The following is a 14359-nucleotide window of genomic DNA, read 5'->3' as shown; positions in this document are numbered from 1 at the left end:
AGAATTACATGTGTAATGAAAGCAGTAATTAACAAGGGGTCTAGACCAAATATATTTGGATCAAACAGTAATAGTAGGTTGGTTACAAAACCAGTGTTTTTTGTGGATCGTATTATGTATATTTGGTTTAATTTATATTTGATTTAATTGTTTGATTGTTAGTTTTTTTTTGAAATTATTTTTTATTTCATTACATGCTATAGTAATGTAACTGTGTTTACTGGAATTTGACATTTTCCAGAAATTAGTTTGACCTGTTTATTTGGTAAACACCTAATAATATAACTTTGTATCTTTATGCTGACCTATTTCCTGACTTTTATACAGAATTAGTAACAGTTTAAGTAAACAACTTTTTTTTTTAATTTTCCTAATGTGTGATTTAAAGAGTGGAATCTAAGCTGTACTGGGTGTATGTGACTTTTTACATGTAATAGCCTGTTTCGAAATTCTGGTTTTACTCGAATTACACAGTAGTCAGGTTAATACTGATGTTTTGAGAAATAATCTCAGTTGGGGGCTTTTAAACACTTAGATATCAAGGGTTATTTTTCTGTTGTGACCAGTTGGAGTTATGTTATAATTTTTCTTCAAATTATTTGTATTCTAAGAGATTAATTCTTTTCACTGGAGAATATTTAAGTGAGTAATAGGAAGTATTAACTTTTGTTTACATAGTTTCATTTATGTATCCTTTAAAATTAATGTAATAATGCACCTTGAAAAACATGATTTAGAACCTTGAAAAACCTTGAATGAAATATGCTACTAACCTTGAGTTAACATGTACCTCTGGTTTGATCTTTCCAGGCCTACTACTGGTGGACCTGCCAGAAGCTGCCTGCATGCGAGGACTGGCATTGAATGTATCCATTGCTCTCAATGGCACAGGAATAAGCCTGGATACAGATCACATACTCAACTCCACTCTTAGTTCTTTTGTATGACGATAGCTTGAAATTAGATTCTAAAGTTTTACTAATATTTATTTTTATCATCAAGTTAGCCAATGCCACATGTGTTCAGTTTCTTTCATCATCGCTTATGTGAGATTAACATTTTTCATACAATATTTTATAAATTCTTATTGTTATAAATGAATACTCAGTATAATTGGGCATTGCACTAGTTATCATTTTGTTATTATTAGTCAATGCAAACACATTCTGAGGCCATTTTTAACCATTTTAACCCCTCTCATATCTAATACGAGACGGTTATCTCTGTATCCATCTGTCTATAAACATATTTTTGTTTCTGGGTAATAGTCTGAAACCATTTAAAACATTAACCCCTAGCGATGACTTAACGGGGCAGGAGGTAGTAGCCTACTGCTGAGCTCTGTAGCATCATGGTCATGCTTGATACACTAAAGTGGGTGGTATTATAGAAAGGTAGACAGATGTAGGTCTACAATGATACCAAATAATCTGGAATATCTAGTTGCACTACAAAACACAGATTAAAAAACCTCATTTTTTGGACCCGACTTTTTTCTACCCAAAATTCGCCTGTGGTCGGAATCTACTGTAGTATGATTTATCTTCATGGGTCTCAATTTCCATGTTTTTTTTATAATAAAAGGGAGAGAGAGGCATTTTCATGGGTACATAAATCCGTGGTTTTTGCTGTCAAAATTTGCAAATTTATAGGTAATTAATTTTGTGGAATAACCATTAAAACCACCCCAAATAAAGAATATAAAAGAACAAAAATATGGCATCAATGGTTCAAACAATACTGCCACCTGTATGAGCACCAATTAAACACCTGTCAAGATAGATCACTTACACTCAACATCGAAGGGAGCTGATGCAGCCAGCAACATTAATTGAAACGATTATTGAAATACATTTGTTTAATCTTGTCCTAAATTTAAACTGTCCATACAGTTGCACCATCGATTACAGTTTCTGATGACCATCTCATTAACAGTGTTAAAATTCAACTTAGTTCCATGTCAATTTGGATAATATTATTCATCCACATGTAAGCCAAACAACTTCTAGACTTTACTTAAAACTTTGTCAGTTGTGACTCACTTCAAAAATGTGTGAAAAATTTTGCCTTTTTATCTGTGGCTTTGAGAAAGCTGGACTTGGTTCATTCAAACAATTTCAGGTTTATTTACCTGACAAACATTTGTATGTACCAGCTGATTTGTTTAATGTGATGTTCAGTAGTTTTGTCCGAAAATCACTTCAGTATAAATTTACATGAGCTTCAGTAATCGGCAGTATTTAGTGTATATTCAGTGTTTCATTAGTAATTGTGCATCAAACAATAGGTTTAATATTTACAGTCATGTTTACTAGGATTAAGCATGCATGGATAAAATCTTTTACAGGAATTTAAATTTTTTGACAACAGTTTAACTTTACTGAAGAGTCAATTTGAAAAATAGTATTAAATCTGATTCCATTTCATATCCTTTCTTTCATTTTCAGTAATATCGGTGTTTAAACACCCCATTTGTTGTTACTTCTCTCTATTCTCGTCTCGTGACATTAGGATTTAAGGCAGTAAGATAAAATTACAGCTATCAGATACAATATTTATATGTGTGCACTGACACAATAAAAAATACTTTATTCTTTTTTTTAAAGGGTTACAATTAAACAAATGTGCATAAAGCCAAATAAAGCCAATTCTTTTTTTTTTACTGAAATAGTTACAAAAATGAGGTTGATTTATCAGATAGCTTTATTCACCTCTTGGAATGAAACATGGTAAAAACACAAAAGGGTACATGGCTAATTTTTCATTGGGTCTTTAAATCCCTGGTTCAGGGCAAAAACAAAATCCATGAAAACTGGAACCCAACACAAATCTGTGATCCTACAGTATTTCAACCAAACTTGTTACTCATGCCAATTAAGTTGCAAAGGTGGGTAGGTACCCTTTTGATACTTAAAATCTGTCATATTCAGTATTATTTTACCATGGAAACAAGGTATAGCATAACTTGGGTATAAACTGGGAGTGCTGAACCATAGGGCACTTTCAATAGGATTTCCAAATCTAACTGGCAGTCCAAAAACATGCAGAATATACTTCCTTATATGACAAGTCCAAATACAAACTGCATAGACCCAGATCTGCCAGTGCATAATGTGCAGGCAGATCTGGATCTGTGCAGTTAGGAGTAATCAGTATAAAAAACAATATAGACCCTGATCTGCAGGTGCATGATACTACAGCAGATTGGGATCATTGTTGTTAACTATAGATGTCATGCTCAGATGACCCTTGTTTTACAAATCAGTGTGGGACCCAAGCAGTCACTGTTACATATCACTGCCATCTCATTTCTTTCTGCATGGGTTCGAGTCTCAGGCTCAGCCAATGTGGGTATGTGGGAAAGCTTGCCAGCAGCTTCTCGTGGGTTGGTGGTTCTTTCCAGGGTTTTCCTGGGTTCTTCCTCCACCATTAATACTGGCCGCCATGTATAACATATCTTGTGCTGAAAAATGGCATTAAACCTTACAACAACAACAACAAGACTTTTACAGTGTATACCTGTATATAAGTGAGTCCAACTGCAAACAACATAAACCCCAATCTACCATTGCATAATGTGCAGCGGATCAGTGTCTGTTCAACTGACTGCCCCTAATAAACTGTATAGACCCATATCTGTCAGTGTATTTTGCAATGGCAGGTTTGGATCAGTGCAGTTTGCAGTTGGTCTCAACTTACAAGTGACTATAACACAGCATCACGGCTGCATTCCTATCTTAGTTATTCATTGCTAGCAACAGTAGCACTACCAACACCAGCACATGCACTAGCACTAGCAACACCAGTACATGCACTAGCAACAGTAGCACTAGCAACACCAGTACATGCAGTAGCACTACTAACACCAGCACATGCACTAGCAACAGTAGCACTACCAACACCAGCACATGCACTAGCAACAGTAACACTACCAACACCAGCACATGCACTAGCACTACCAACACCAGTACATGTACTAGCAACAGTAGCACTACTAACACCAGCACATGCACTAGCAACAGTAGCACTACCAACACCAGCACATGCACTAGCAACAGTAACACTACCAACACCAGCACATGCACAGACAACAGTTAAAGGTCTGTGGACATTGTCTTTTCCTCAGGGACAACAAAAATTGCCACTTTTCAAATTTAAATAGAAACCTGTTTGAGTTTTGGTTCATAATGTTTTGTTGTTGTTGTGGTGATCTCTTGTAATCACAGTGGAATCTTGTTGACTTGAACATGGTTATGCTCAAACATTCAGGATGGCTCAAACTTATGTCTGAGACCTGACAATATTTATAAATAAACTGAACTTCATTCACATGAACAATGCATCTAACCAATTTGTTTTTTGAGATATCAAGATCCTGATGTACTTTTGTGTGTGGTGAAAATGCAGTGTGATCATAGAAAAAATGTTAAGGATGTCAAAGTTTTAGAAAACTTATACCAGGTACCTGTCGATCCTAATGATCAATTACCCAGGTACCCAATTGAAATTGTATTAAAATAAATGTGTACAAACCTGAAATACTTTGTTGTAGGTTGGCAATGGCAAAAGTGTAGTTTTTGGTGATTGAAGTTCAAATGCAAGAGCTGCTCATTTAGTATTTATTTGTAAAAAAATACAAAGAAAATAAAATGAACAAACAGTTTAAGAAACTGTGAAGTAAAATGCAACAATTAGTAATGCTTCCCAAAAACTAAAAAGTAATTTAAAAATATTTAAGTTGTGATAACTAAATATGTTTAAAACATACCCGAACAGTTTGTTGAATGTTGATAGAAGTCCGAAACAAATGTCCGTTTTCACTTGTCAATGCACATGTTCCAGTTCCTGCTGAGAAAGGATATCCAGATTCTGGCACCAGACAGGCTCGTCTCCTAATAACTATGTGCCCACCTGATGAAAATGCGCTTTCTGATGGTACCGATGTTGCTGGAATGCAAAAATATTTTCACACAAGAGCAGCAAGTTTAAGATAATGCTCACTGTTGTCATGGCAATAGTGCAGAATGTCCAAATTCACCGTCTCAGACAGGTAGGTTTCAAATTCATCAGAATTAGGAATTGGCTCATCGGCAGTACATAAAGCGGCAAGATCTTCAAACATTTCTACAACTGTAGTCCTCTTGCTTTCTTCAGCTGTGCTTCAGATACCTCCGACTTGTTGCTGGTTACTTTACCCATGATCCAACTTGGATCTGATGGCAGCATAAGTCTCCTTTCAATATGTTGCCTCAAAAAATTTAAGAAGCTTGTAACGAGAATCAAATAAAGCTGCTTGTCATGCATTCACTGTGATGTATCCTTCTGGGTAAAAACAGTGTTGTAATTCTGCAGATATCATCATTTTGCATTCCTTGTTACAAATGCATACATCTGGCTTGGAAGCCATAATCTTTCTTAAAATGATGTACAGCAGCAGATAGTGACGGAAATGTCTGCTCAGATGGCATGCTTGTTACCAACTGAAATGGCTTCAAAACAGGTATGACAGTTTGGGCAAGAAACCAGTCAGCATCAGTCATATCCAGAGATGATGCATAACTGTGGACTGTATGAGTTGGATCAGACAGTACTGCCCCAATGGCTCAGCACAGTTTAACCAGCTGTTTCAACATGTCCAGTGACAAGTTCCATCTTGTAGAACAATCTATTATCAATTCTGACACTTCATATGTATCTCCATTTTTTAATGTTGCTTGCTTATCACGAAAAGCCGATGCTGCAACTGCACTACGATTAAAGTGAGCAGCCAGTTGCCTTGTGGTGCCAAGCATCTTTTTCAATAGCTCTTACTTTAAGACCAACACACATGCTGTCAATTGAAGCATGTATGTAAGCAATCCTGAATCATCCAAAAAATGCAAGGCCAAGTTGATGTTCGAGCCATTATCATGCACTGTTGCAGCAATTTTGTGAACTGGTATTTGCCATTCATTAGCAGCATCCTTCAAGCAGAGACTGATGTTTTTACCTGTGTATTGCTCAGGTGTTTCCCTAGTTTGTAAAACAGAAGACTCCATCTGCCACTCATGGTTTACACAATGACCCATCTCGTACAAATATTTGATATTCTGTATTGATGTCCACATATCAGTTGTGAATGCAACATAATCTGCATTTCCCAATTTCATAACCTATTGCACATAAAGATCTTTAACCCTTTACCTCATGTATGCACCCTTGGATGCCTCTACTCAAATTCTCATGGAAGAGCCTTTGGACGCCTCTACCCTATTAACATGGAAGCACCTTTCTGATGCCTCTACACCATTCTCATGGTTCTCATGGAAGTGCCTTTCAATGCCTGCTGTATACATCAACCATTATGAGTGGGTTTTCATAGCACCACCTTCAGGGGAAACCACCAATTAGATACTACATTAACTGGTGTGAATGACCATTACATCAGATCATGTGGTCACTGTTTAAGATCTGGTCAAAATATGCTATTTAAAGTAATGGGGTTGTATTCTCCACTCTCCAAAATGGAGGCCATGTATTTCGTTCAGTACTTTCTTGAGTTTTCATGATTAGAATCATGACTATGACAGCTTCAATAACTTAAGTAAAGGCTCTGATATTGATGTTTCTATAAATTATCAAATTCAGATGATTTAGTGATGAAGACACAAAGAACTTGTAAATTTCTAGTATGAGAAATGGTAGCTATGGTTGGTCACGTGGCTTCATTGACTTGATTGTGAACGAGTTCTCTCAATATTTTAAAGCAAATAAAAAATTCTGTGAAAAATAATTATAAAGATATTACAATCGGATTTTACTCTTAAATCTTTCTTCACATAATAGATGTGTACAAAAAATGTAAAATTGTTAAATTTGATGTTAAATATAGCATATACAACACTGCTTAACAGTTAACAGGCAGGCCTATGTATATGGAGTCAAATAGGTAACAGGTGTTCTGCTTATAGTGCACTACATTGGGTAACTTTGGTACACGTATATTGAAGGGCTAAAAAGCCATACACTCTATGAGGTAAAGGGTTAATTAATGCTGCAGTTGTTGTTCAGCATTTAACATAATCAGACTATACAAATTTGATCAGACTGCGAAATCCCTTGCCTTCCACTGTGCTGATTGGCCTACAATCCTGTGCTATAAATGAAGAGATTTTCCTGTCAATTTCCATTTCTCTTGATCTTGATAATTTTGGCTTTAGAGGCAAAAGAAAAGGTGCAATGCTTGGTGTGCTGTTGCCTTTGCTACTGGTGTTGTCCACGTCTGTTATGGATTCCAAACAAGATGGTGTCGCACGGTACTCGTATTTACCATCTTTAGTGGACAATTCCGGGGCCCCGAGTGGCCGAATGGTCTAAAGCGCTGTCCGTTACGGATCACTGCCATCTCACCTCTGTCTGCGTGGGTTCGAGTCTCGGATTCAGCCAATGTGGGTATGTGAGAAAGCTTGCCAGTAGCTTCTCATGGGTCGGTGGTTCTTTCCGGGTTTTTCCCCGGTTCTTCCTCCACCATTAATACTGGCCACCATGTATAGCCTATCGTGTGCTGAGAAATGGCATTAAACCCTACAACAACAAGTGGACAATTCACACAGATTGCATTGAACAATATTTTCATTCAGTCGCTTAGCATATGCCCACTTTCAATGTTTTATCAGTTTTTAATTTTATATAGTAATTGATTTTAAATTGCTGTACAATCCTATCTGGATACGGTACTGTGTTGTTGTTGTTGTTGTTGTTGTTGTTGTTGTGGGGTTTAACGCCATTTTTCAGCACGATAGGCTATACATGGCGGCCAGTATTAATGGTGGAGGAAGAACCCGGAAAACCCCGGAAAGAACCACCGACCCACGAGAAGCTACTGGCAAGCTTTCTCAACTGCCCACATTGGCTGAATCTTAGACTTGAACCGCCGCAGACAGAGGTGAGATGGCAGTGATCCGTAACGAAGAGCGCTTTAGACCACTCGGGGTCCCCCGGTACTGTGTAATGATTAACTAATAATATGAAATGCCAGGTGCTTGCTATGTAATTTTCACACCACAGACATGTTCTTTAATCTCACCAAACAGAAGTGTCAGAACATTTGAAACTTACAACTGGTATCAGCAAAGATCAAACAAAATGTTAAATTACTAAGCACTTACTGATGAAGGTAATCCTATTTGTTGGGAATGGAGAGATCAGTGTAAATAGTTAAAACCCTTCTCATATCGACTTCTTGGTCAAAACATATGAACTTGTAGGCTGGCAGATATGGTTGTTTGTCGATCTGAACTTTGCTTTTTTTTTCTTCATATGAATTAAATGGATACCCTATGGCTCATTTTATTACCTGGGTCATTAGGAATGGGCAAGTACCCGGGTACCTGTTGGCATCTTTAAATATTGTCACTGCAACTCATTAAAGCTATATACCTTGCTTGACTTTCTGTTCCTAATTTTAGTGATAATTTAGTGATGCTTTTAATTTATGCTTACAAAGGTGGTCTGTTGTACAAGTTATAATTTATTCATAATTTCCTTGATCTATGAACTTTCATAACTTCTTGAAAAAATTCTGATAACTGTCTCTGCTTCAAAGAGAAAAAAAGTAGAATATGTATTTTTGATATAAATAAATGCATGTTTTGTCAAAGTTACATTTCTTCTATTATTACTTATGTGTGTTGGTGTTTTTAGTGTAAAGATTTCCACAAATCTAACTTGGATTTAAAGTCTAGTGCATGTTTTTGTATATACATGTCATAATTTTATTCAACATGCTGATTCAAAGTTAGCAAAAATTTAAAATGTTTTATCAAAATTACTTAGATTAAATATAAATAGACTGAATTGTGCATAATTTGGTTCAAAGAATTTCTTTTCAGTTCAGGATGTGTTACAGTATCACTTGAATAGTTTTTGGGACTGGTTGGCCTGGTGTCTGGATAATGTGACTGGGTGGGACATCATTCAACATGTTTGCGGCATGATGCCCCCAGTGATAGACCTCATACCAGTATGACTAAAATATTTTAAAGATATGTTAAAAATCCAAATCACACACACACACACATTTTGCTAAAGTCCTTTCTCACTTGAATCAGGCATTTATTCCAAATCATCTTCAAGCATTGAATAAAAGAACATGAACCATGCCTACACCATCTGTAGATGGGCTATCTCTTTTAACCCTTTTGGTTTTACCGCTCCAAATGATTTTTAAAAATGTTTTATTTTCATTTTTTATATATAGTGGAGAGATTGGGCAATGAAGAGAATAAATTAATAAATTTTGGAAAAATCAATGATTTTATTATTAAAGTTATTTCCTGATAAGGGACAGATTTCTCCACATCCAGAAACCATCAGTTTGTAGATTACTATTAGTTTTGGTTTTATAAAGTTTTCATCTTTTTTTTTGTTGATTCAGTATTTCATTTTGACTTGTTAACCTCTCCCCATCATCCGAAATTCCTTTCCTTCAGTATTTTGTTAGTGTAGGTAAGAAAGTATTTTGAATTTTATTTCTCGCCAAATTCATACCATCTTGACTTTGATCTTAATATTACTCCAGGTAAAAGTATTGTCTTTCTTTCTTCTCATTCGGTTTGTTTTTTGTTGATTTGTGCTATAATCTCTGTAACGTTTCTTTAAGTGATTTGTTTAAAATAAAAGTCTGTTATTTTGGTGTTTTGCTTTTCTTGTTTTGCCTTTGTCTGTGACCTGTGAATATTCAATTGCATCAGTTGTAATTTTCATTTAAAGAATCTAAAAAATTGGACTGATCATTGCATGTTAGCTTTACTTGTAGTGAATTAATTTTATGGCTATCAATATGGTATTCTTTAACAGTATTCACAATACATTTTCTTAACTATATTCTTTTTTGACTTTGAAGTCATGTGCTGAATTTCCAATAACCACAACCTGTGTGATGTGTAAATAATGACAAGGTTACAGTTATAGAAGAATGATCTGTTTTGTACCTTGGAACAATAGACGAACCTGTGAAATATGAAAACATGTCCTCAGAAATCAGGAAATAATCTAACCTGCTTTGTTTTATATGACTGGAATGTCTCCAGATAAAAAATTTAGCATCTGGATTGACTACTCTCAATGGATATAGTTGATTCCTAATATCCTGGACTATTTGTTCAGGCCACAAGAATAATATTATACATATCTGGTTCCATTCCAGTCACCACAAATGATAATAAATTAGAAAAACTAGTAATATCTTGTCTTAGATTCTTAAAGAAGCTGATATCATCACTATAACCATATAAATTGACCAAGATCATTATATTTCCATGAATAAAAAGACCGAATACAATATATTAACCCCAACATCACATTTTATTCTTTTGACAGAAAGTTTAAAGTTATTTGTAAAGCTAATGGCAATACCAGCACTAATGCCCAATTTAAAAGATGCAAAAAAAACCCCATTCTGCCTCCCAATACTACTGCCCAATTTATTACTAAAAGATGCCCCAAACCCCATTCTGTCTCCCAGTATTTCTCAATCTCAGCAATACTGTGTTGTTTCTTGCCAACATACAATGGGTGGATTATCTTGTTTAACCAAGTGGAAGATGTTTCATTTTAAAACTGGAATTGTATAGACCCATTACATTCACTGATAAAATTTGAATCTGACCATTTTAACTTACCAACTGTAATTTTAATACAGTTGTGAAATGTCAAGATTATTTGAGTACACTCTAATCAACAGAGATATAATATATAAACATGCAAATTGTAAAATATAAAACTATAACTGTAATGATTTGCCATGGCTGGGTGAATCCCATTAAGTTTGATCATTAGCATACCATACATATAAATCACTTGCCTTATGGATTACTGCCATCTCGCCTCTGTGTGGGTTCGAGTCTTTGGCTCAGCCAATGTGGGTATGTGAAAAAGCATGTTAGTAGCTTCCCATGAATTAGTGGTTCTCACAAAGGTTTTCCTGTTTTCTTCCTCGACCAGTTATACTAGCCACCATGTATAGTCTACTGTGTGCTAAGAAATGGTGTTATATCTGCAACAATACCGTACACTAAAGTAGAAACATAAAATTGTTAACTATTATAATCCAGTGTGAGCACAAGTTATGATAAAACCTTATTCTATCATTAACTAATGCATACTTACACATATATATTAAAGTTTGGATGATTATTTGTGTTAATGAAAATGCATACACAAATATTAACAGTTATGAGATTATTTATTATTACTTCTAGGCATTAATAACCTCCATTATAAGCCAGCTTATGCTGGTAGTCAGGGAAAAGAGTTGTTGTTAAAGGGTTTAACACCATTTTTTCAGCACGAGATAGGCTATACCTGGCAGCCAGTATAAATGAAGAACCTGGAAAAACTGAAAATAACCACCAACCCATGAGAAGCTACTGGCAAGCTTTCTCATATACCCGCATTGGCCAAACCTGAGACTCAAGCCATGCAGACAGAGGTGAGACAGCAATGATACATAATGGTGAGCACTTTAGACCACTCAGGGTCCTGGGAAAAGAGAGAAGACAGAAAGAAACCTTTAAATATTCTATTGACCAGTTGGAAGCAGTCTTGTCAGTGCATGTATTAATTATTATTTTACCTTCATAACAAAAATAATAATATCAAAAAAGTAATACCAAGAGGTTTCACATAGAATTCAAAATTAAGTTTTAAATTACATATTCAGAGGAAATATTTACATATTGATATTACCAACCACAATAACTCCATCATAGTGAGATTTGGATTATTAACATAGCTTTAACAATTTTTCAGTCATATTGATATGACGTTTGCAGTGTGGCAGACTATAGTGATGTCTAGCGCACTGTGGCCACAGACATGTAGCATGATGTCCCACCAAGTCACATTACACTGACACCAGGATGACCAGTCCTAACACTAACCTCTTAATGCTGATCATCATGTGATGCAGCTGTTAGTACCATTTGTATAAGTCTTTGGTATGACTCAGCCAGGGATTGAACCCACGATCTCCCACATCCGAGGCTGACACTCTAACCACTAGGACACCGTTGCGGTTTATTTGAAAGCAACTGCACTGTCCTGTGTATAGTTAATTTATATTATGTGTTTGACTTTTGTCCATGATTGAGGACTGAGTGTTAATATGTACCTATTTTTGTCTTGTAAGTTATAAACAGATGTCTACAGTTTGGGGTAATTTTCCATGAAGATGACTTAGGTTTTTTCTTCTTCAGAAAATGTTATTGCAATAGAGATCTAATGGGGATGCATATAAAAGTTTGGGGAAAAACAATCATTTATTCCTGTCTTACGATCAGTCTGTGGTAGAACCATGTTAGCTGTGTTCATTTATACCTTGATATGAATACTTTATTCAAATTATTCATTGGAATTACAAAATGCTCATTAACTTTGGACTAAACACAATTTTGGGATTATTGAAGACTCTTTCAAAAAATTTCTGGATTATCTCATTGTGATAAATCAAGGCTGTTGGTATATTGGCACATTCAAGACTACTGGTACATCAGCACATTTAAGATTGGAGTTCGTTTTGGAGTTCATTTTGACCACTGGAAATCATTTCTAACACCCTATACTTTTGGACTTGTGAGAGAACTTTTAGGATTATAAAATTGCTCTTAAATTTTCATTTTATAACTTACAGAAATTATTTGTTGAATTTGACTAAACTTGTTGGTGTTGCTTTTTCTGTTACTTAATTTAAGACTGTAAAGTTATAACAAATGTGTTTCTTGTCTTTTATAGAAAATGCCTTTGACTAAACTACAAATAATGGATATGCATCTTGAAATTATTGCACATGAAAGGCAAAATATTTACACTAAAACCAATTTAAGTGTTGTTCTTTCTTTTTCTAACACTTCACCTAATCTGCTACCATATTCAATATCATATGCACACAGTACTCATAAGAAATTTATTATTCAGTAAAACTTGCAAGGTTGGAGGTGACTGTAATAAACATGAATACGACCGTATGTCCCCATATTGTGTATGTACAACCTAGAAGAGCTATCTCCCTTAATCTATGTAAGTGTTTGACACTGTGAAGGTGCAACACTTTTCCCAATATTGAATCATTGAAGGGATTAAAATGGACCAATAAGAGAGTGTGTTAACTTATTCAGTCATGTGTGGGTATTAACTCTCAAATAGAGCAAATGGACATAATGGTGAATCAACTGTGGAGGTTCAACACCTCATTTGCATACAACTGCTCATCTTGGAAAACACATTTCCTGTTTGGACACTGGGTGGTAAAACAGGAGTATGCCACCTATTAATGTACATCAGGGATGGAAATTCAATGTGTAGCTGCCCAGAACAAGTCAAAAACTTTACTTGACAAGAAGAATTTTCTGTCACTTGCCCTAATTATGTATGGAGCATAAAGGCAAAATTTTTATTTTTGGTTTTAGAATTTCACAAAAGGCTATTTAAGGATTTTTTCAGACCTATACAAAGAAAGCTATAGTGAAAAAAATTACTTTGCATTACTATTTTCAATAATGTTCTTTTGAATTTGCTATAAAACAACCTATTTCAAGTGCCTAAACAGAGCCTTTTTTTTTTACTGTATTAAATACTGTAAATTACAGAAACTATTGTGGATATAAAATTTGTGGTTTGGGAGTAAACTAGTGATATGCTTTGATAAAATTCCATTGGATCACAATTTACCTTAACACACATTACAACAAAACTATTTTTCATGGTTTTTCACCTAATCTGTGGATATTCTTTACTCATGGACATTTAGGTGACTTAAACATGCGCTTTGATTCTGATTTTGTTAAAACCCGTACTTTTGTTTTGCATATAAACACAATAAGAATGTGAGATGCTTACTCCCTTGTTGTCATTTAAAATGATTATTTGGAAACTGATGAATCAAATATAAATAAATTTTATACTGACCATGAATAAGTAAAACTCAAAATCTAACACAGCCCTATTGACATCTTTGACCAAAAACTGATTCTGATATCTAAATTTGCCGCTGTATTTAAAGCAGCTGGAAAACCTTCCATATCAACTCTTAACACTAACGTTACTCACAAAATTTTGTCTCTTAGGTTAAATATTTGGTATGTAGGGATTTTCACTTTCATGAATATATATATATATATATATATATATATATATATATATATATATATATATATATATATATATACACACACACACAAACAAATACCCTATCTCACCAACAAACATATTCATGGACATTTTCAGACACAAAAAAGAATACATGTGCACTAACATGCATCAATATAAGTTAGGTGTTATTCAGACCTGAAAATATTGCATAAAAATACAGAACTCAGTAATA

The 14359-nt window shown here is 34.8% G+C and overlaps 1 protein-coding gene across 1 annotated transcript in view; it reads left to right on the top strand.

The window, feature by feature from the left end:
- LOC149779613 (uncharacterized) overlaps positions 1-14163 on the top strand; it is a 47335-nt gene extending 33172 nt beyond the window's left edge. The window contains exon 13 of the mRNA XM_089940401.1: positions 811-14163. Within this exon, the coding sequence (XP_089796527.1) occupies positions 811-947 (137 nt within the window). The 3' untranslated portion in view covers positions 948-14163. The remainder of the gene's footprint in view (positions 1-810) is intronic.
- Positions 14164-14359: the final 196 nt, after the last annotated feature.

Source organism: Sinohyriopsis cumingii, chromosome 17 (genome assembly GCF_028554795.1).
Source record: "Sinohyriopsis cumingii isolate HCF-2022 chromosome 17, ASM2855479v2, whole genome shotgun sequence".
Classification (NCBI taxonomy): Eukaryota; Metazoa; Mollusca; class Bivalvia; order Unionida; family Unionidae; genus Sinohyriopsis; species Sinohyriopsis cumingii.
The sequence above is the reverse complement of the archived record's forward strand: the minus strand, read 5'-3'. Positions and strand labels throughout refer to the sequence as shown.